At 37.5% G+C, this 21,108-nt stretch overlaps 1 protein-coding gene and 1 pseudogene across 6 annotated transcripts in view; one reads left to right on the forward strand and one right to left on the reverse strand.

The window, feature by feature from the left end:
- Positions 1-21,108, forward strand: part of SLC4A4 (solute carrier family 4 member 4) — a 343,107-nt gene that overhangs the window by 118,994 nt on the left and 203,005 nt on the right. For 5 of the 6 annotated variants that reach the window (XM_041724407.1, XM_041724406.1, XM_041724405.1 and 2 more), the window contains exon 4: positions 19,040-19,175. In XM_041724407.1, the coding sequence (XP_041580341.1) occupies positions 19,040-19,175 (136 nt within the window). Of the gene's footprint in view, positions 1-18,543; positions 18,595-19,039; positions 19,176-21,108 lie in introns of those variants that run through there. The other variant, XM_041724410.1, reaches the window with a different exon arrangement.
- On the reverse strand, positions 11,677-13,757 carry LOC121473156 (annotated as a pseudogene).

The following is a 21,108-nucleotide window of genomic DNA, read 5'->3' on the forward strand; positions in this document are numbered from 1 at the left end:
GTAGTGGTTGTGTAGTCCAGTTTGCTAATATGTGATTATATCCTATATAAGATTATAAGACAACTGATTGCTCTCAAAGTCTTTGAGCATTTGAAATAGGACTAGATTCCAGATAGGAAAGAAACTCACTTTTGAAGGAGTTTGATTTTGGCATGTGAAAAGATGCATTTTTTTTACTCAACTTAGATTCCACAATCAGAGGCAAATTAACCAATTGTCATTCATGGTGGGACATAGCAAACAAACATTACAAAACTATTTTAATTGTAGTTGATGTTTTTGAAGTGAATCCTTGGACATAACCATCTACATGCTTGGATGAATCACTCTATAGGAGAAAATTTAGTGTCGATTGATTTAATGTCCAAATAATGAAATTTTTAATGTTCAGGCCTATTTTATATTAGGGGCCAGGGAAAAATAATTAGGAATTGACTTTCAGTATCCTTTTTAAGGGAATCATTTAGTAAGATCACAAGTAATTATTTAGTGACATTTTTGGGTGTGTTTTAAAGTAGGATTAAATGAATATAACATTATAAGAACTGGGCGTTGGCCAACTTTTTTTTTTTTTGAGTATACAAGGCAAAGTTTATTTCAGAAGTTCCGAGTTTATTTATTTATTTATTTATTTATTTATTTATTTATTTTTCAGAGTTTATTTAATGATGATAATTTATTTTTACGTAAACTGACAATGGAATCTGTAAAAATATTTGGGCTCTTGAAAAATTAAGACTTTTAAGAAACCTGGTTAAGGACTGATTTTACATGTTTTATTATTTATTTATTTTTTTTTTAAAAGATTTTATTTATTTATTAATGAGAGACACACAGAGAGAGGCAGAGACGCAGGCAGAGGGAGAAGCAGGCTCCATGCAGGGAGCCCAATGTGGGACTCGATCCCGAGACTCCAAGATCACACCCCGGGCCAAAGGCAGGCGCTAAACTGCTGAGCCACCCAGGGATGCCCCTACATGTTTTATTTTAACATGAATTTTGTTCTATTGTAATAGAGAATCCCAGTTCCTAAAAATCTGTCTTAGGCAAGAATAGAAACTGGGTGAGCCTTTCTTAGGGTGTAACAGTCTTCATGTGTGCATAGCTTTCCTGCAGCTCTGAGATAACCGATGTTGTTAAGTATTTATTGGGTAACTCTAGGGTTGCTGATTGTGTATTTGCTTTGAAGACAGGCACAACTTGAAGAGACAAAGTAGATGGTTGTCAGTATGACTGACTGTGCTCTACACAAAATTCTCACATTCATTGCTTAGTCAGTTACCCTTGTATCACCACACATTCTTTTTATCTGTGAGCCATCATGCATGCCTTTCCCTTTCTGTCTTTGGAAATCCCCATCCTTATGCTTTATTCTTCTTTCGGTAAAGTCTCAGCTTTTTAATCATCTTGAGTACTTAGTGCTTACTTAGGTCTCTGGAGTTGGTTATGTGCCTTTACCAACTGTAGGTCACTGTCACAGAGGTTTATTTTTGTTGCCACAGTTGATGGTAAATTCATTGAAAAAGGAAGAATAAATATCTTCATTCATTTTGCAACTCCTTTATGTAGCTGGTATCTAAATACTCTTAGTGCTTACTACACATCTTGGACTAAATAATAGGAGACATAAAGGGTATTTGCTCAGGATCGTTTTTTTCCCTCCAATCTTTGCATTTGAAAATCTGTTGATACTCTTTCTCAAAGGAAAGATGAGATCAAAAGTGACAGAATGAATAGTACATTAGTAGGTCATTTACTATAATAGCACTGTCTCATATCTCTGAACAGGTTTTTGTAAGCCAGAATTACAGAATTCAATTCCACCATCCATGGATGTGCTTTGCAATCTCTTCTTTCTTCCGGTTGTTATTAAACATCAACCAGATGAGGAAGCTGAGTCAGAGGGCAAAGAGGGATTTGCTCAGATGGAGTTGGAGCTGAGCATGGGATCTGGGTCTTACAGTTCTGAATCCATGACTCCAGCCATGATTACTGTTTATTTAGAGTCATGTTGTCTTGAGTAAATTCCTTGTGCTATCACTAGACAGGAGAGCATAGAAAACCCCATCTGAACAATGAATGCTCCTTAACTATAAAGATCCATTTCTTCTGAAGTTGTGAGAACCAGTTGCTGAGGACATTTCACTAATCACTTGAAGGAGCATGTCAACCTATCAGCAAAGTTTGTAGGGTCTTTAGTATCTTATGTGAGTCCTTCCTAAAATTTATTGAGAAGACTTCCCCATCATGCCCCCAAACAACACTACTTCTTTAGTTCATTTTCACATTATTAAACAACTTTAGTATTTATATTTAATATTTGCCTTGACCTTTAGGTCCTACTGACTTGGTAACTTGACCTTGATTCATTCTTCCTTCTGTCCCTTTAGGTTTGCTGTTTATATTTCCTGGAGTTGGCATGTATACTTTGGCTTTTCTCACTTTTTAGGCCCACAGCACCTTCTGTTGCCTTCGTATGAGTTCCCTCTCTCATTCTTTGTATCTTTCTATATCTGAATCCTAATGATCCCAGTTTGCTAGTGGCTTTTTCCTGCGTAAGGAAGGCAGCAGAGGGATTTGCACAGTTTTCAGGTGAATGCCCAATCTCTGCTTTAGAAGGCTGCTAAAACATTTTCTGAGCATAGTTCTAGGAAAGATAAATTTGAGCTTATGTAGTTCTAGAAAAGTGTGGTTAAGTTGACAAATGTTATTTCTAAACCAGCTTAAACAAATTTGTGATTAATTTAAAGAAGGAGTGGTCTGGGAAGGTAAAGAAACTCTTAAGTTTTATGATTGATATTTAATTAATTGGAAATTCTGCATCCAATTAAGGAATAGCCATGCCTTACACCTCACCACAAGTTTTAGAAGTGACTAAATTCTCTGCCTGTCTTTTATGAACAGGAAGCTGTTAATAATAAATCTCTTTTGAAGTGGCGCTCATTTACTTTCCCTGATAAAAGAGGTTATCTCCAGATGATTCAAAGTGTTATGTATAGGTTCTTTATGTAAGGGATTAAGAAATGTTAGATGGGAAAATTATAGTGAAAACATATTTTGTTGAAAAGGGCGATTCCTTTACTTTTATTGATATTACCCTGTGAAGTACAGAGATTGTTCATACCACATCTTCATAGGAAATCAGTCCCTAACAAGCCCGCTAGTGTTCCTCTATTTTAAAATAGTTCCAAAAACTAAGCTGATTATTGTTTATTGAAAGTGGATTTAGCAAATCCCTGTTGATATTTTGGGAAAGCATTTAATGAAACAGCATGAAAATTTAGTTGTTTGCATTAATTAGGCTCTGGTCATTAATATCCCATTTTTGTACATTGAACAAATGTACAAGTACTCAACCTGAGTAGTTGAACTCAGGTTTTACAAGTGGTCCTTTAGATTCTGGTGTGATTTTGAGCTCAGTGCTGGCCAATGGACATGTGTTGCTGGTTGACTTCCCTACTACAATATTTTGGGTAGATAAAGCCAGGTAAATGAAGAATTATGTTGTCTGAGAACACTGAAACCAGAAATATCAAGTGGATGGTGTTGGAGAATGTGTTAAATAATTTTTGTCTTTACTGAGAATTTAATTAAGACAGGTTAGGACTTGTTGCCACTAATTTTGGATCCTCAACTCAGAGCAGACTTTTTTTTTTAAGATTTTATTTATGTATTCATGAGAGACAGAGAGAGAGGGAAAGAGAGAGAGAGAGGCAGAGAGAGAAGCAGGCTCCATGCAGGGAGCCTGATGTGGGACAGGATCCTGGGACTCCAGGATCATGCCTTGAGCCGAAGGCAGGTGCTAAACTGCTGAGCCACCCTGGGATCCCCCAGAGCAGACTTAAATAAAGCAGAAAAGCTTGTTGTAGAATCTTATTAACATTTCTGTATTATGTCCAGAGTTTTATCAAAATCTTTAAAAAAAAAATCTATGTGTGGGGAATGTCACCATTTTTTCTTTAGAAAGAACCAGCACCTATGTAATGTTTCCTTGATTCTTGCATTCTTCGATCTCTCCTTTTAAAATGGGATTATATTCTGAATCACATTTTCCCTTTATTGCTATCCAGGAAGGATGGATATGATTTTTTGGTAATGTTGGGATGAAGTCAGACATCCTAAAGATTCCTTAAGGCTTGCTGCCTTTATATTCTTATGCATTTTGAAAGAGAGTCTGCAGGAGGGAGGAGGTCTTTGCTTGTGGAGGCATCTAATGACAGCATTAGCATGGTAGTTGTGATACTAATTTTGGAACAATAAATTTAGCTACTTTTGTATAGAAAGTAGTGGCACTTGAGCAAGTCTGTAGAGTTTATTTTGAGAATCTTGAAGATTTCCTAATGTTGATGAAAATTAGGTCTGACTTTAGAAACCTCAGGGTATAAATTGTGCTATTAATTGTTCTGAGTTGAACCTGGAGAAACTGCTGATATGTTCACTCTTAAGCAGAGTGATTCATCATATAAACCTTATCATGGACAGCTCTGGCAAAGCAAAGAGAAGTGAAGTAGGGAGTAAGAAATTAAAGGAAAACAGAGATGAGAGCTGTGACATGCATTAGGAACTTTGAGGTCTTTTAGGAAGAGGTTGCTGGGTAGTCTTATTCTTTACCATTTTAATGGGTGAGTTCCTACTTAGAGAAAGCATCCCACCTTTCCATGCTACCTACATGAAGCCCCTCCCTACTGTCCACATTCTTTTGCACCCATGGGATTATCTTTAGAAATGTGTGGCTCCTCAGTCTGCTAGGTTTCAGATCCATGGCCAGTCCTGTTAAATGGTTCAGAATAGGCAGTTGGAGTCCCTGGGCAGCAGTAAATACAATACTGGAAGACTTTGTTTTGGACATTTGTTAAGAAAGATAATTGAGAATCTGCAGTTTCAAGTATTGCAGGGAAGTGTTTGGCACTAATTTGACATGCCTATCCTTGAGTTAGCAATTAAAGATACCGTAATTCATTTATTTTCCTTATAATAATGACATTAATGTTAATTTTAGAAAATTTGTAAATTACACGTAAACACAATGAGGAAAATAAGAATTATCTAGAATTCCATTATTTAGGGGTAACAATTGTTAACATTTGGTATACATCCTTCTGATTTTTTTTCGTATGTGCTATGTAAATCAGTAAGCCTTTGGGTTGAGAGTGCTATAAACTCAATTATAACTGGAATAAATAGGCAAGAATTTATTAAGAATTTATTGGTTGACTGAAGTAAAGTCTAGTATAGTCAGCTTTTTGGAGAAAGTGATTTGATCTGAGCAGAAGACTAGAAAAAAGCTAAACACAAGAATAGAAGTTAATTCTTATTCAGATACATAAGGCATTAGATAACTTGTTAAGCTTAATATCATGGTAGGTAAATGTGAGGAGATGGACATGGTCATAGGAATTCTTCTTCCTTACTTGAGTCCTTTTCTTTTCTTCTGGAAATTTCCTGATACCTGGTAGGTGTCCAAAGACATAATTTAGGACTTAAGCAGAAGCCAGACAACACAATGAACTCTGTACTGACTTACCAAATCCACATTTGTCTGTCATGGTATTTCATCCAGATCTCTTTGTCACTGGCTTTTCTTTTCTTTTCTTTCTCTTTCTCTTTCTCTTTCTTTTTCTTTTTTCTTTTCTTTTCTTTTCTTTTCTTTTCTTTTCTTTTCTTTTCTTTCTTTCTTTCTTTCTTTCTTTCTTTCTTTCTTTCTTCTTCTTTCTTTCTTTCTTTCTTTCTTTCTTCTCTCTTTCTTTCTCTCTTTCTTTTCTTCTTCCTTTTCTTTCCTTTTCTTTCTACCACTGTGCTGCTTTGGTGCTCAGGGCCCGAGTCCTAGGGAACTTTGGGAGCTGAATGCTTTTGCAGACAGAGGTCATCAACAGTGGGGCTGGACCCACAAGGATGAGTATGTGTGAAATATCCCTTGGAGACTGGACAGGCACTTTGCAGTTGAATTTATTAGTGGGCATGCAGTCTTGTAATATGCAGCTGGGGCAGAGTGAGTGAAATTGGTTATTAGTATTTCTCTGAGCCTGTCCTCCCTTCAAAGGCTCATGAATACCATGCTTAAATGAAATAGGGAAAATGGTACTATGGGAAGGAAAGTCCAGGAAAAAAGTAAAAAAGTTGAGTCTCATTTAGTTAGGTTAGTTATTGTATTAATCTGTGAGGGTTGCCATAGCAATATACCATAGACTGGATGGCTTAAAAAATAGGAGTTTGTTTCTGACTATTCTGGAGGCTGAGAATTCCAAGATCAAGGTTCCAGGTGATTTAGTTCCCTCATGAAGGCCCTGGCTTGCAGATGGAAGCCTTCTCATTGTATCTTCACATGGTGGAGAGAAAGAAGAAGCAAGGTCTCTGGTGCTTCTTATAAGGGCACTAATCCCATCATGAGGGCCCCACACTCATGACCTCATCTAAACCTAATTACCTCCCAGAGCCCCATCTCCAAATACTATCACAATGAGGGTTAGATTTCAGTATGTAAATTTTAGGGGACACAATTCAGTCTGTAACAGTGACTTGATTTAGGTCACTATTGAGGATGTTTCAAAACCTAAAATGATTGATGGGAATTTTGTGTATTTCTGGTAGAGATTCTAGAAATATTGAAATAATATTAATAATATGATTAAATTGGAATAATTAGTAAAAGACTTGGCAGACCAAAAAGTCTGGAATTTCACAGATAAAATTTGACTGCTACAACCATCACTGAGACTGCTTCTGGGGAAATGGCTTAGTACCACTTAAAAAACACATATTAGCACTTACAGGGAGCTTTTTAAAAATTTTCCAACTTACTATGTTGGCAGAAATTATGAAGGAGGGAGACAGAAGAAGTTGGGGAATGTAAGGGCTAACACCCTTTTGTTTTAAATAATTTTCTGTATCTTATGGCTATGACTCAGATCCTGATAACATTTTTGTAATGTAAACACTAGGTAAATTATTTTTCTGATTATTTTGAAGACGAAAGGCTAAGGACACGATATTTTCCCAAAATGTCTCAGCAAACTCTGGTTCTTCTCATTTTCTGCCAGCTGAAATTGAACTTACTCTGGTTCTAAGATAGCTTGGCAGTATTCTGAAATTCAGGCTTCTAGCACTGTTGACTTTCTATAGCTGAATAATAATGTCATGGCATATTAAGGATAATTGTGATAATTGACAGCTTTTCATGTGTGGGAGCTTATTAATACATGGATACCTAAGTATTTAAAAAATTATCCATCTTAATGCATGCTATTTGGCTGTTTCAGTTTCTTAGCTAATTTGAAATAGAAAAAGTAACCATCTAATTTACCTGTCTAGAGCTTGCCAGTGTGTAAATCAGTAGTCATTTTCTGGATTTATTGAGGTAGAGCTAGGGTTAAGGCATGGAGAAAGTCTAGATGCCTTATATAGATCAATCCAAGAAAATCTGTTTGCTACAAAAACAGGTTTTTTGATGCAATTAATTTGAAGATGCTAATTTGTGAATGACTAATATGAGTTAGCTCTACTGCAGCCCAATAAAATGGAATCACAGGCATCTATATATCAGGACTATTTTTGTTGCAAATGACAAAAATAAAATTTCCTTAGATTACTTTAAGCCAAAAAGGAATTGTCATATATGGTTGAGAAGTATCTGACTTCAGACATGGCTGAATCTAGGTGCTTACATAATGACGTCACGAACCTTTCTGCCTTGGTTCTTCCATGTTTACTTTATTCTCACACATGCTCTTCCCTTTGAGTTGCAAGATGCCATCTGCACTCAAAGCTCTTATCACCATCTTAGCACCTTAGCATAAAGTGGAAATTTATTTCCTGGAAGTTCCAACAAAAAAAAGGCTGACACTTATTTACTCTGATTGGCCTGGAATAGGTAAAGGGTCCTCTTAAAAATTAATTATTATGGCCAATATTTGTGATATTCTCATTCTCCAGGCCTGGGTCATAGGGAATAATTCATCCTCATTGGACTTCAAAGTGTAAAAATGGTTCTTCTGAGGAAAGTGGGATGCTGTTATCAGAAAAAGAGATGAGGCGTGCCGAGTAGGCAAGAGTTTAACAGATAGCCACTACAATGCATGTGTGTGTTTTAAAGATTTATATATATGTAACTTTATTTTAGGGATTTCTCATTTCTTACAGTAATGAATGTGAAATTGAAATTTGATGATTTTATATATACATTCAAGTGTATTTTTTAGATACTATAATGGTATCTAGATGCTTAGATAAATTGTGGAAGTTTTAGCAACCATGGCGTTGATTTACAGACTTTTAACTCAGAATGGAGAGAAATAAATATTTAAAATGATAACTGTATAAACCAGTTGGTGATAGCACATTGGTAACTTAAAGAAATAGGAATTTCTTTTTATTAAAAAAAAAGATTTATTTATTTATTTAAAAGAGAGGGTAGGGAGAAGTAGAGGGAGAGAAAGAATCTCAAGTAGATTCCCTGCTGAGAGGAGAGTCCGACTCAGGGTTTGATCCCACAACTCTGAGATCATGACAGGAGCTGAAATCAAGAGTTGGACACTTAACTGACTGAGCCACCCAACTGCTCCAGTTAATTCTTTTTATAGTTTCTTTTCAGAGCTAAGACTATACCAGATGGTAAATTTTGCCAAGGAGAAAATACAAAATCCCTAAGTCTTCGTTTAACTCACAGAAGAGAATTTGCATGTAAACTTGTCATGCTCAGTATGAATTGTTCATTATGATCATTATTTCTATTAAAAAGATTTTTTTATGGTAGCCTGTAGGGTGGCCACAGTGGGATGTTTTCTAGACCAAAAACAGAAGGGCACATTCACCAACTGCCTTTTGGTGGATAATGAGCCAAATGTTCAGTTAATTTACGTTAGGACTATTTCATATGCCATTATGATTTCTGCCTCTTCTGAAATCCAGTAGCACATTTACTGTCTGTATTGTTCATATGGCTCTCTCTCTCTCTTTTTTTTTTTTTTTTTTTTAATGAGATCATCTTTTAGAGACTGGTGGCTTGGCAATAACACAAGTAGGCTTGAGGTTATATCACTTAATACTTGTGTGATCTTGGGAAGTCCCTTAGTCTCTAAAATACTGTTTCCCTGTTTGTAATATGAGTAATACAAGAGATTGGTAACAGTAGATATTTCATATTTTTATGTAAAACAAATGATATAATAAGTGAAGGGCACTTACTACAGTGCCTGGTACAGTGTAACCATTCAAAAACAGTAGTAATTGTATATTACATATTTATTGATAGAATATTTCCCATTGTCCCTTGAGGACAGGGACCTTATCTTAAAAATACTTTGTGTACTTTCAACAAATACCATAGTGTCTCTTACACTAAAAACAAATAAATAATAATTATCAAAATGAGAGTGTAGAACTATACTTCAAGCATTGCTAAGCCTCAGGGAAGCAGAGGAAAGGAGCAAAGAAAGATTTTTTTTTTTTGCATGAGAAACTGGGATAGAATAAATATTGTAGATTCTAACCATTCATTTCCTTACTTATTCTTTTATCCATTCTTTTTTTGTGTAACTTCACTGTGCACAAGGTAGGGACCAAGAGCAGTTTAGGTAAGTGAAGAACCAGGTGGTTGCCTTAGGGAAGGTGCAAAGATAAAGTACAGCAGTGGATAAATACACAAAGTAGTAGATATTAAATGTCTTAATAGAAGTGCAGATTAAATGTTGTGGGACCTCAGGGTCCCTCAGGAAGAGATTGCATCTACCAGAGGAAAGTAGCTTACTTCAGGTGTTCATCCCTTTATTTGTGGCTTACTCAATAGGAAATGGTGACTGTGTTTTTGGTCACTGTGCAACTAATGGAAAGGTGGATTAAGGGAAAGGATGGAATAAGGACAGTTTCCAAAACTTAGTTATTTTCCATTTCAGAGCTCTTACTGTAAGCTTTCTTTTTGCATATGGTTTTGTTTTTGTGTACTTGAAAATGTCCAAAGTTTATTCATCCATATCTGATTCATTAATTTAATATTTCGAGTGATGATAAGTGCATGGTACTGTGTTGTTCTTTAAGGAAAGTACATAGGCAGACCCTGTCCCAGGAGCTTGGTGATTATTTGGAGAGAGGTCATATCACCAAAGGTTAGGCAATAATGACCAGGTTATATACTTGTTGGTGCCTAAATGATAATTTAGACAAAGTGAGGTTATGGTTTGAATAAAGAAAAAATTCACATTTCTGTGAATTGTTAATAAAGGTTCTTAGAAAAGATAGAATTTTCAGTTGGGCCTTGAAAATTGAGTCAGAGTTAGGTAGAAAAGAGAGAAAAGACTATAAGAGATGGGAAAGATGAAAAAAGATCTGAAAATGAACAGGTATATTCTCTAATTTCTTTCTTTCTCCCTCTCTCTCTTTCTTCCTTTTCTTTTTTGGTTGTTTCTTTATTGATTGACATTTGGGCTTCTTCCAAATTTCAAAAAATGGTGCCACATATACTCTTGGGTCCATCCCCTTGTTCAGGATTAATTTCTAGAAGTGGAAGTTCTGAGTCCAAACCCAGAATACTTGATTTTTCATTGATACTGCTAACCTACACTTTAAAAAGTTTATATGAACTAACAAGGCAGAAAATGCTATTTCTTTGAATACCTAACAAATAAAATCTTTGCTAACATGACAGGTAAAACATGTTTTAATTTTAATTTTTAAATTTTGTGATGTTTAGTTTTTGACTTACTAATTTTGGTTTCTGGCACTATCCATTTTCAACTTATTACCTCTTTGAAGTTTTAATTTTATGCATAGCTTATTATTGGATTACTCTTTTTTTTTGTAAAGAGCGGCCTATTTTTCTATCATTGCACTGTCCCATGGAATCTCACCAAAGATCAGAAACAGAGTTTTTAGAGGTCTCAGACCTTTTCTTTGAACCTTCAAAAACATAGTCTCCTACATGTTTTTTTACTATCCATATGGAATGTACTAGAGTTCTCAACTACTGCTTTCCTAAGTGAACAGAACTTTTTTTCGGGAGTGTGATATGCAGAGAGTAATTCATAGTTCCTATTTTGATCTCATTTTCTTTTAAGGTCTGAATTCTAGCTCTTTTGTGTATTTATTTCTGACCTCTGGACCAATCTATCTGGCTCCTATCTCTATGAGCCCTGGTTTCAATTCATGGTATCAGGGGATTTTCCCACTTTCGTGTCTTTGTAGATATGTAGGTGATAGGTAGATAGGCAGGTGACCATCCTTGATGGGCATTCAGAGAGCGATAGCAAGAAATGTTTCACAAATAGTATCTGGTATAATCTAGTTAAGATTAATCTTAATTGTAGCCTAGTTAAGATTAATTAATTAATAAAGACATTGGCTTAGAATAGTTATCCTTTGATCTAAAGTCAACAAAAGTCTTTTTTCCTTTTTTTTTTTTAAAGATTTTATTTATTTATTCATGAGAGACACACACACAGAGAGAGAGAGAGAGAGAGAGAGAGAGAGAGGCAGAGACACAGAGACACAGGCAGAGGGAGGAGCAGGCTCCATGCGGGGAGCCTGATGTGGGACTTGATCCTGGGACCCCAGGATCATGCCCTGGGCCAAAGGCAGGCACTAAACCACTGAGCCAACCAGGCGTCCCAAGTCTTTTTTCCTAATATTAAAATATGTAATTGGAGGGCAGGGGGAGCAACTTGAGATAAATCAGAAAACACCTTCACATTAAGCATTCTTTTTATACACTTCAAATTTCTACTTAATACTTTTTTCCTCCCGGACATCAGAAAGAACACTTGGGTATTCTGGAAGAAGCTTATATATCTCCAAATCATTTTCTGGAAGAAAAGTGTTATTTTCAAATGCCTGCATGATCCCTGTCACCAGTAGTTTGAGATGGCCTGGCTTGTTTGTGGCTTCTTTATACACAGAACTGTCTCCCACTGTCCAAACCATGTCCACTTTCTTTGTTAATTCTGGTTGGTTAATAAGTTTTTTTAAAATTTTTTTTTATTTATTTATGATAGTCACACAGGGAAAGAGAGAGAGAGAGGCAGAGACACAGGCAGAGGGAGAAGCAGGCTCCACGCACCGGGAGCCCGACGTGGGACTCGATCCCGAGTCTCCAGGATCGCGCCCTGGGCCAAAGACAGGCGCCAAACCGCTGCGCCACCCAGGGATCCCATGGTTAATAAGTTTTAAGGCATAATCCAGACTTTGGCTAGAAAATAAGCTCCTTATGGAGGTCCCTTGAGTTTTCTCCTGAGAACTAAATTAATTCTGTCCTTTAAAAGTCAGTTCTTCTAGGGAAGAGCAAGTCATGTCTTCCTTCCCATAATCACAAAATTCTGTTTCCCTCTACTGAGGTTGTGGTCATTCTTGGGAAATACCTGAATTCATTCCTGAATGGGGGCCAGGGTAGGTTTCTGTTCTTGCCTATGCCAATGCTAAACTGGGACACAGTTAGCAGATGAACTGTGACAGCAGCAATGAAGACCTCTGTGCTTGCTTGTGGCACTGGGATTCCTGGCTGAGGTTGATGCAGAATGGAGCAGGTATGTTCTGTTACAAAACACTTCTGGGGGGACGCCTGGGTGGCTCAGTGGTTAAGGTCTGCCTTTGGCTCAGGTCGTGATCCTAGAGTCCCAGGATCAAGTCCCACATCGGGCTCCCTGCATGGAGTCTGCTTCTCCCTCTGCCTGTGTCTCTGCCTTTCTGTCTCTCATGAATAAATAAATAAAATCTTAAAAAAAAAACAACAACAAAACACTTCTGGGTTGTTGTGGGAGAAAGGTTGGATGCCCAAATTAGGGCCACAGTGACATGAAAGGCACCCTGAGAGTTGACTCTCTAGCCAGGTAGGTGTCATTGGAGAGGTGTCCTCTCACATGCCATCTTTGATTGATGGACAGTGGCTGCTCTGAAGCCAAGTTCAATCTCAGCAGGAATGGATATGATGCTGTGTAAGTGCTTATATGCTGTGGTGTTGGTGGTGGGAGTGGGTATGGCAGCAGTCCTGCCACGTACTATTTGCCTTCCTTCTTGTCAGTACTGGGGATTTGGGAACACTGGGTCTCTCCAGCCATCATAGACTCTATGACATTGTCACCCTGTGGTAGATGCTGGTCAGAGATAACCACACTTACATAGGGCCTTCCAGGAAATTCTGCAGCTACTCCGGGGGGAAAAAACAGCCAACCCCCCACCTCTTGCCCAAACCCCAAAAAGACATTCTAACCAGAGAGTAGAATAAAAAAAGAAAAAAATCAAGGCAGATGAGAGGCTTTAACTTGGCTTTGATCTATAGGCCTTCTGTTCTGACAAAGGTGATTGGATTAATTGGACAGTTTTTCTCTCTGTCCCTCGTTTCCTGCCTCCCTGTCACCCTCTCTCATTTTTCTCCAGGTTCTCTTTTATGATGCAACTAGGTTAGTTATTACTTAGAATCATCATCCAGTCATCTGTAATATAAGTTGATTTTGTGATGCTTTCTCCCCCCCCCCCCCCAGGTATTAAAGTGAGACTAAAGAGGATTCATTATTTCCCCCTGTTATTGGCTGTTTCCCAGAAAGCTACACCTGTGTTCTCATTACCAAAGCTACTTAATTCACTGAAGTAACACATGCAGAACTTTTGACTTTTTTCTTTCCTATCTTATATGTTCTCAACATACAGGGGCTCTCAGGGCCAAAATCTGTGAGCGTTTTCTTTCTTAGAAGCGAGGCAGGTTTTGCTAGTAAGGGCTGGCAGTTTTTAAACTCATTTAAACCTTGTATTTTACCTACGATAATGGTCACCATCACCATATTGTTCAGGTGAGGAACTTGAGACACAGAAAAGTTAATTAACTTGACTCAGGTCATACAGCATGTAAGTAGCAGAGTTTGGATTCAAATGTAGGCAGTTTGGTTCCAGATTTCTATATGCCTAATTTCAGTGCAGTGCTGGGTCTTCTGTTTAGCTCATTTCCCATTTTATCAAAAGTTATGGGGAAAAAATGAATTCCTGATATCCTTCATTAGGGAGACTCCCACTCTTCATATCTTTGTGTTAAGAATGATGTTAGAAATTGGGAAGGGTGTTTGCTGGCTGTGGAGGATTTCAGGTCTATATTTACATTACAGTTGCTGTGGCCTCTTCTAATTCCTGGGGAAGCTTAGGGGAGCAAGCTAGTTTGTGACACAGGATTTTGGAATTTTATCCCAAAGGGATTATTACACTGGTTGCTCAGAAGCTGTATTTAATATGCATAAGACAGCTTACCCATGAGACTCAAAGAGTAAAACCTAGAGGTAAAGTCACAGCCTTCTATTCTATTATGTGGAAGCCACAGCTGAATCTCTGATAAGCAGTGAGTTGTGCTTTCCTAACTTGAGGTTGCTGGATCTCAGAGTAATGCTCCACGGATCAGAGCTGAACAGAAACATGTTCTACTTCTCTGCAGGAGAGTCTCTTTTCTAAGGAGGAGAAAGGTTGATTCATCTCTGTTAGAGGTGGGGACTAACTCATTTCACGTTTTTAGAAATGGACAAAAAATTGATTCTCTTCATGTAGATTTTTCTCTTCCATAGTAGTTCCACCTCAGGGATCCTTGATGTTGAATATTGATCTGTGATTGTCAGTTTGGTAGGGTAACCAGTATGGTAAATAACCACATTTTAAGTAGTGTGAATACTCTGCTCCTGAGAAGTCAGCCAGATTCCAAATTCTGTGCATCATTTCTTGCCTTCCCATCATTTCTTTCATGACTTCCATGATATTCTAAAATAATTACACATTCCATTTCTTGATTGGGAAGGCATTGAAAGTATTTTTACACAAAAGTTCTGGAACTTTAGGTATTTTTTCCCCCAGAGATGATAAGAAACTTCAAAGTCACCTTTTTTCTAATTACAGGAATTAAACATCCCGTATCCTATATTAATATATATTCAATTATCTTATTTGAATGTCCTACAAACACAGAACAGTTTGCAGATTTTTTTTGTTGGTTTATATACTAATTCATTCATTTACCCAATTAATTATTCACTAACTAATTGGTTAACATTTGTTGCCCCTCTTATAGCATGTACACTTGAAAGAACAACGATCTTGTGAGGGTTTTTGCTTTATCTTCAAAGCCTGAAACAAAGCCTATTTAGAGCAAAGATAGTACTCAATAAATATTGCTGAATGAATGCGTGGATGAATTGTGCATATTTTGGAACTGACAGAAAAGTGAAAGGAAGAAAATAGAAGCCGTAGAAACTGTATAACATTTATAAAACATATTTATAGGCAATCCTTGCTTTGGATGGTAGTGCCAGGCCATAAATATGACTCTTCAAGCTGAAATTATGCAAAAACAATCCTAATGATCAATGTGAAAAGTTACTATTTTACTTTGACCTTTAAAAATTTTTGCCAAATCATTAAGAATTCTCTTGCTGTTGATTATAAAGGTATAGGGAAATGAAAATAGTAAAACTAATATTTAGTATATTCTAAAACATCAGAAACATTGAGATTAAAGTGTTTTATTTCTTTGTAAAGTCTTACTAGAAGTCATTTGAATAATGCTTGTCTTCTTCCTGTTGTACAACTTATGAAATAGAGCGAGCATCTTTTCTATGCCCGGATGAATTGCATACTCCCTCCTAAGTTTGGATCAACTTCCAATTTTCTCCTTTGTGCTTTCCATGTCAAGAAATGTCTCTGAGAGTTCCTTTAATGTGAAGCGCTTTTTTTTTCCTTCTTTTTTTTTTTTCAGCATCACTTCTTTATCATTTTGGTCCAACCATTTTTCCTTATTTATGTTGCTAAGTTTGCCTTCACTGTGTGCTTTTTCACTGTTATCCAGATTATCTCACATGGTAAAGCAGCAGTATGGTCAACATTCCCATGGGCAGCTCTGTCTTCTATAAATCCATTTACGTCTGACACAGATTTCATTTCCACTCCACCATATCACTTTTGTTTTTGTCTTCTACTTTCATTTCTGTTGGTCACTTCCCTCTTGTGACATGAAGGCAGCATGGGTACACTTTGCTGTCTGTACATGAACTGGGTAACAAATGTGCAGTGACCAATCACTTCACTGACAGATTTTGCAAGAAACATTATTATTGGTCACTGACCACGAGGCATGTATGTTATTTACATAGGAATTTATGGACTGAAGAGCTGGCAGCGAAATTTGTACTTTATACAATTACTCCACTAATATACTCTGCTAACTGAAATTTAAACTGTATTGTTGGGGAACTGGCGTTCTTTGAATGGCAGTAATTGAAATTCATGCACATTGGAACCATGCACAATGAGGGTTCCCTCAATATGGGACTTTATTTTGTGGATATATGTGCATTTTTTTCTTCCTAACGTGGGATCACTTTATTCATATGACTTTGCAATTTTATTTTTCATTTGATATTTATGTGTGAAAAATGATAATTTTGACTTCACATTTTATAACTACATGGTGACTTACTGAACAGTTATATTATTGTTTATTTAACCAGTCCCAGTCCTCCTTTTTGGATGTTTAGGCTTTTTCTATTTTTCTCAATTATAAACAGTGTTGCAGTGGTCACCTCTGTCTTTGAGGTAACAACTATTATTTATTTGAAATGAATGTCTTTCTAGTGGTAGAATTACTGGCTTACATGATATTTACATATTTATTTATTTATTTATTGGAGCTTGATTTGCCAACATAGAGCATAACACCCAGACATGATATTTACACATTTATTTATTTATTTATTGGAGTTTGATTTGCCAACATATAGCATAACACCCAGTGCTCATCCCGTCAAGTGCCCCCCTCAGTGCCCGTCACCCAGTCACCCCATCCCCCCGCTCACCTCCCTTTCCACTACCCCTTGTTCGTTTCCCAGAGTTAGGAGTCTCTCATGGTTTGTCACCCTCTCTGATATTTCCCACTCATTTTCTCTCTTTTCCCCTATAATCCCTTTCACTATTTTTAGTATTCCCCAAGTGAACAAGACCATATAATGTCTGTTCTTCTCCGATTGACTTACTTCACTCAGCATAATACCCTCCAGTTCCATCCACGTTGAAGCAAATGGTGGGTATTTGTCGTTTCTAATGGCTGAGGAATATTCCATTGTATACATAGACCACATCTTCTTTATCCATCATCTTTCGATGGACACTGAGGCTCCTTCCACAGTTTAGCTATTGTGGACATTGCTGCTATAAACATCGGGGTGCAGGTGTCCTGCCATTTCACTGCATCTGTATCTTTGGGGTAAATCCCTAGCAGTGCAGTTGCTGGGTCGTAGGGTAGTTTTATTTTTAACTCTTTGAGGAACGTCCACACAGTTTTCCAGAGTGGCTGCACCAGTTCACATTCCCACCAACAGTGCAAGAGGGCTCCCCTTTCTCCGCATCCTCTCCAACATTTGTTGTTTCCCGTCTTGTTAATTTTCCCCATTCTCACTGGTGTGAGGTGGGATCTCATTGGATATTTACACTTTTAAAATGTTTCCATATCCTTCCAAATTTTCCTTCAGAGAGATGTTCCCAAATATTTAGGCTTCTACCAGTGACATAAATTGAGAGGTGCTGGTGCATGTGTCCTAAGTCTCTGGCAACAGTGGGATTATCTTTTTAAATTTTTTTTGCTATTTTTGTAGGTAAGACATGTATCTTATTTTTTTTTAAAGATTTTTATTTATTTATTCATGAGAGACACACACACAGAGAGAGAGAGAGGCAGAGACTCAGGCAGAGGGAGAAGCAACATGTATCTTATTTTAATAATTAGTTTTGATTAATAGGTTGAATATTTTTTTATGGGTTTGTAGAATTTTTTGATCTGTGGAATTTCATTCTGTCCTGTATTATAGTAGTTTTTAGATGGTAGGGATTTTCTTGTTTTGTTAGATTATTTGGGTACATATATTTCTATAATTTATGTGTGTATTTATATATGTGCACATCTGTGTGTATATGTGTATACACACATATATCTGTGTACCTGGACTACACTCACATGTATGCACCATTTTTTTTTATCCAAAGATTTTATTTATTTATTCATGAGAGACACAGAGAGAGAGAGAGTAGAAGAGACACAGGCAGAGGGAGAAGCAGGCTCCTGCTAGGGAGCCCAATGCGGGACTCGATCCCAGGACCCCAGGATCACAGTCTGAGCCGAAGGCAGATGCTCAGCCTCTGACCACCCAGGTGCCCCTGCATACGCCATTCTTGGTTTTACACAAGGATTATAAAAAGTATCTGTGGGCCTTAGTTTTATAATATCATTATTTTCCAAATTTTTTCCTTTCCTTAAAAAAAAAAAAAAAAGAAGGGGCAAATAACCAATAACTTGAGGGAAGTTCTAGTTAATTTTTCATTACATGATTTTCAGAAGATGGGGTCAAAAGGAGCTAGTAGGGCATTCAATTATGTGCTTCAGTGTCAGAAAAGATTTTTTTCCTCAGGTGTACAATATTTTACTTAGGCTTGTTTTTCAAGTGCATTGAAGTGTGACTAAACATTTTTGGGTACTGCCCTTATGTAGAGAAGAGGCCCCATCTTGTTAAATATTCCTTCATCAACTTTGCACTTAGCCAGTTACCAGCAGTGAGGCTCCTGTGAGGGCATGAGCTTTAGGCATTGGCCAGAGGGAAGGTGGGTGGGAGGCGAGGGCCTGGGGGAACTCAGGATTGGGATGCTCTGTTGCCCCCTCCCACTGCTGTAGAAAAAGTGGTTGGTTCAGGCTGGTTTCTGTCCAATAATTTTGGATGGGTCATAAGTGGGGAAGGAGGGAAGGTCATGCGGTTGGACCTCAGCTCATCTGAGGGCTAAAGGTTCTTTGTCACACAGCACACAGAACTGGAGCCTTGTCCTGGAGAGTGGTGGCGAGCTGAGACATAGTGTAGGACGAAGATACAGAGAAGGGCTTTGAGTTCTTTTTGTGTGTAGGTTGGTGATAAAAGAGGCTCAGCAAAGAAGATGTCCACGGAAAACGTGGCAGGGAAGTCCAACAGCCTTGGGGACAGAGGAAGAGCTCGAAGCTATACTTTCCTCAGGGTTGTCCAGCCTGTGTTTAATCGTAGTATTTTCACTTCTGCAGTTTCTCCTGCCGCAGAACGTATCCGATTCATCTTGGGCGAGGAGGATGACAGCCCAGCACCCCCTCAGCTCTTCACTGAACTGGATGAGCTGCTCGCCGTGGATGGGCAGGAGATGGAGTGGAAGGAGACCGCGAGGTGAGGCATGGCTGGCTGTGCGGTGGCGACCTGGGGAAGCAAGTGCAAGGCAAGGTCGTTGTCTGCGGGCGCCTTTCTCTCACCTTCACACTTTGAATAACTGAGGAACGTCATGTTGACTGTGTTAAGGAATAAAAGGAATTTTTTCTCTTTTATACTGATGTGGATGCAGGACACCCTTTATTTCACTGCTAGAGCATTGTTACATTGATTCACGTTATTACGGTTTTACCCTTTTTAAGGAATTAGAAGTAAATCTCCATTCACATGCTATTTAATTATAAAATATATATATATTTAGAGATTTTATTTATTTATTCATGAGAGACCCAGAGAAAGAGAGGACAGAGACAGGCAGAGGGAGAAGCAGACTCCCTTTGGGGATCCTGATGCGAGACTAAATCGCAGGGCCTCAGGATCACGACCTGAGCCAAAGGCAGACACTCAACCACTGAGCCAGCCAGGTGCCCAATAGTAAAATATCTTCAAGAGATAAACTCAAACACCGAAACATGATAGCTTAGAGATATGTGTCCACAGTTTCTACATGCCAAGGTGTCTGGTGAAATCATGTCTGATTTGTTGTTAGCATTTATTAGCATCCATTTACAGTTAGCAGGGAGGTTGCAAAGACAGTGTTTACCCACAAACTTGAATTATTCCAAGTAGAAACCTGTCATCTTTTAAGTATCCACAAAAGCAAGAACAAGGTTCACTTGAACTTGGAGTATAGAGACCTGAGTTCAATTTCAGATTCTGTTATCTGTCAGCTGGATAGCACTCAGTTTCTCAGAACGTTGATTTCATAATCAATAAAAAGTGGATAATAATCTACTACATATAATATGTATGCAATATAAGGTACGTAACATATGTAAATGTAGTATTATTTAATATTTGTCTGATTATGTCACAGATATTTATATGCATGCCTATATGTATATATGTGTATATATATGGAAATACCTTGTAAATTGTTAAGCACCACCGAAATATCTAAGATTTCATTAATCTCATGGTAACAGAGCTTTTCTTTCTTTCTACGTATAGGTTATTTACTCCATGCCTATCTTCTAGGACATAGAACAATTATGTAATAGAAAGTATTTGATATAATGCAGTTACTAGTCTCATTGTCATACTTGCATGGAGATTCAATATATTTCCCTTTCACAAGCAAGATAATGTCGAGATACACCTTCTATAGTCTGCAACTTAATTCAAATAAAATTCAACTGGTGTTTTTTGAATGCATAGTATATGTCAGGCAGTAATGAAATACTGGGAATAAAGATGTGAGCAAAAGAAACTCACACATAAATCATGGTATCTTACTCAAGTTTCAAGTGTGTTCAATGTAATATCTTTACAATCTGAGGAATGAAGCAAATCAAATCCTTATTGTAGCTTTGGGTTTAAAATAAGAGCAAAACAACTGAAGGCCTTCTTCTGTGGATTAGATGGAAAAGAGATATGTCTGTTGTTCCACTACTAGCTAGGTCATTCTAGAGTGAGAAAGAAATATATTTTTTATCATCTATGATTAGTAAAAGTTGATGAGATGTAAAGAACCACTAACTCAATGGTCTTTTCTTCTCTGGATGAGATTCTTTTGAGAATTAAAGAAAGAACTTTTATTTTCTGGGACATATCTTTTTCTTAAGTTTATCTACTTTTAGTACGCTCTACACCCAATGGTGGGACTTGAACTCATAACCTGAGATCAGGAGTTCCATACTTTTCCACCTGAGCTGGCCAGGTGCTCCATTTCTGGAGCATATTTTATTTTTTATTCTTTTTTTTTTTTAAAAGATTTTATTTATTTATTTATTCATGAGACACACAGAGAGAGACAGAGACATAGAGGAGAAGCAGACTCCCTGCTGGGAGCCCAGTGTGGGACCCGATCCTGGGACCCTGGGATGACGCCTTG

Source organism: Vulpes lagopus, chromosome 12 (assembly GCF_018345385.1).
Source record: "Vulpes lagopus strain Blue_001 chromosome 12, ASM1834538v1, whole genome shotgun sequence".
In the NCBI taxonomy this organism is placed as follows: domain Eukaryota; kingdom Metazoa; phylum Chordata; class Mammalia; order Carnivora; family Canidae; genus Vulpes; species Vulpes lagopus.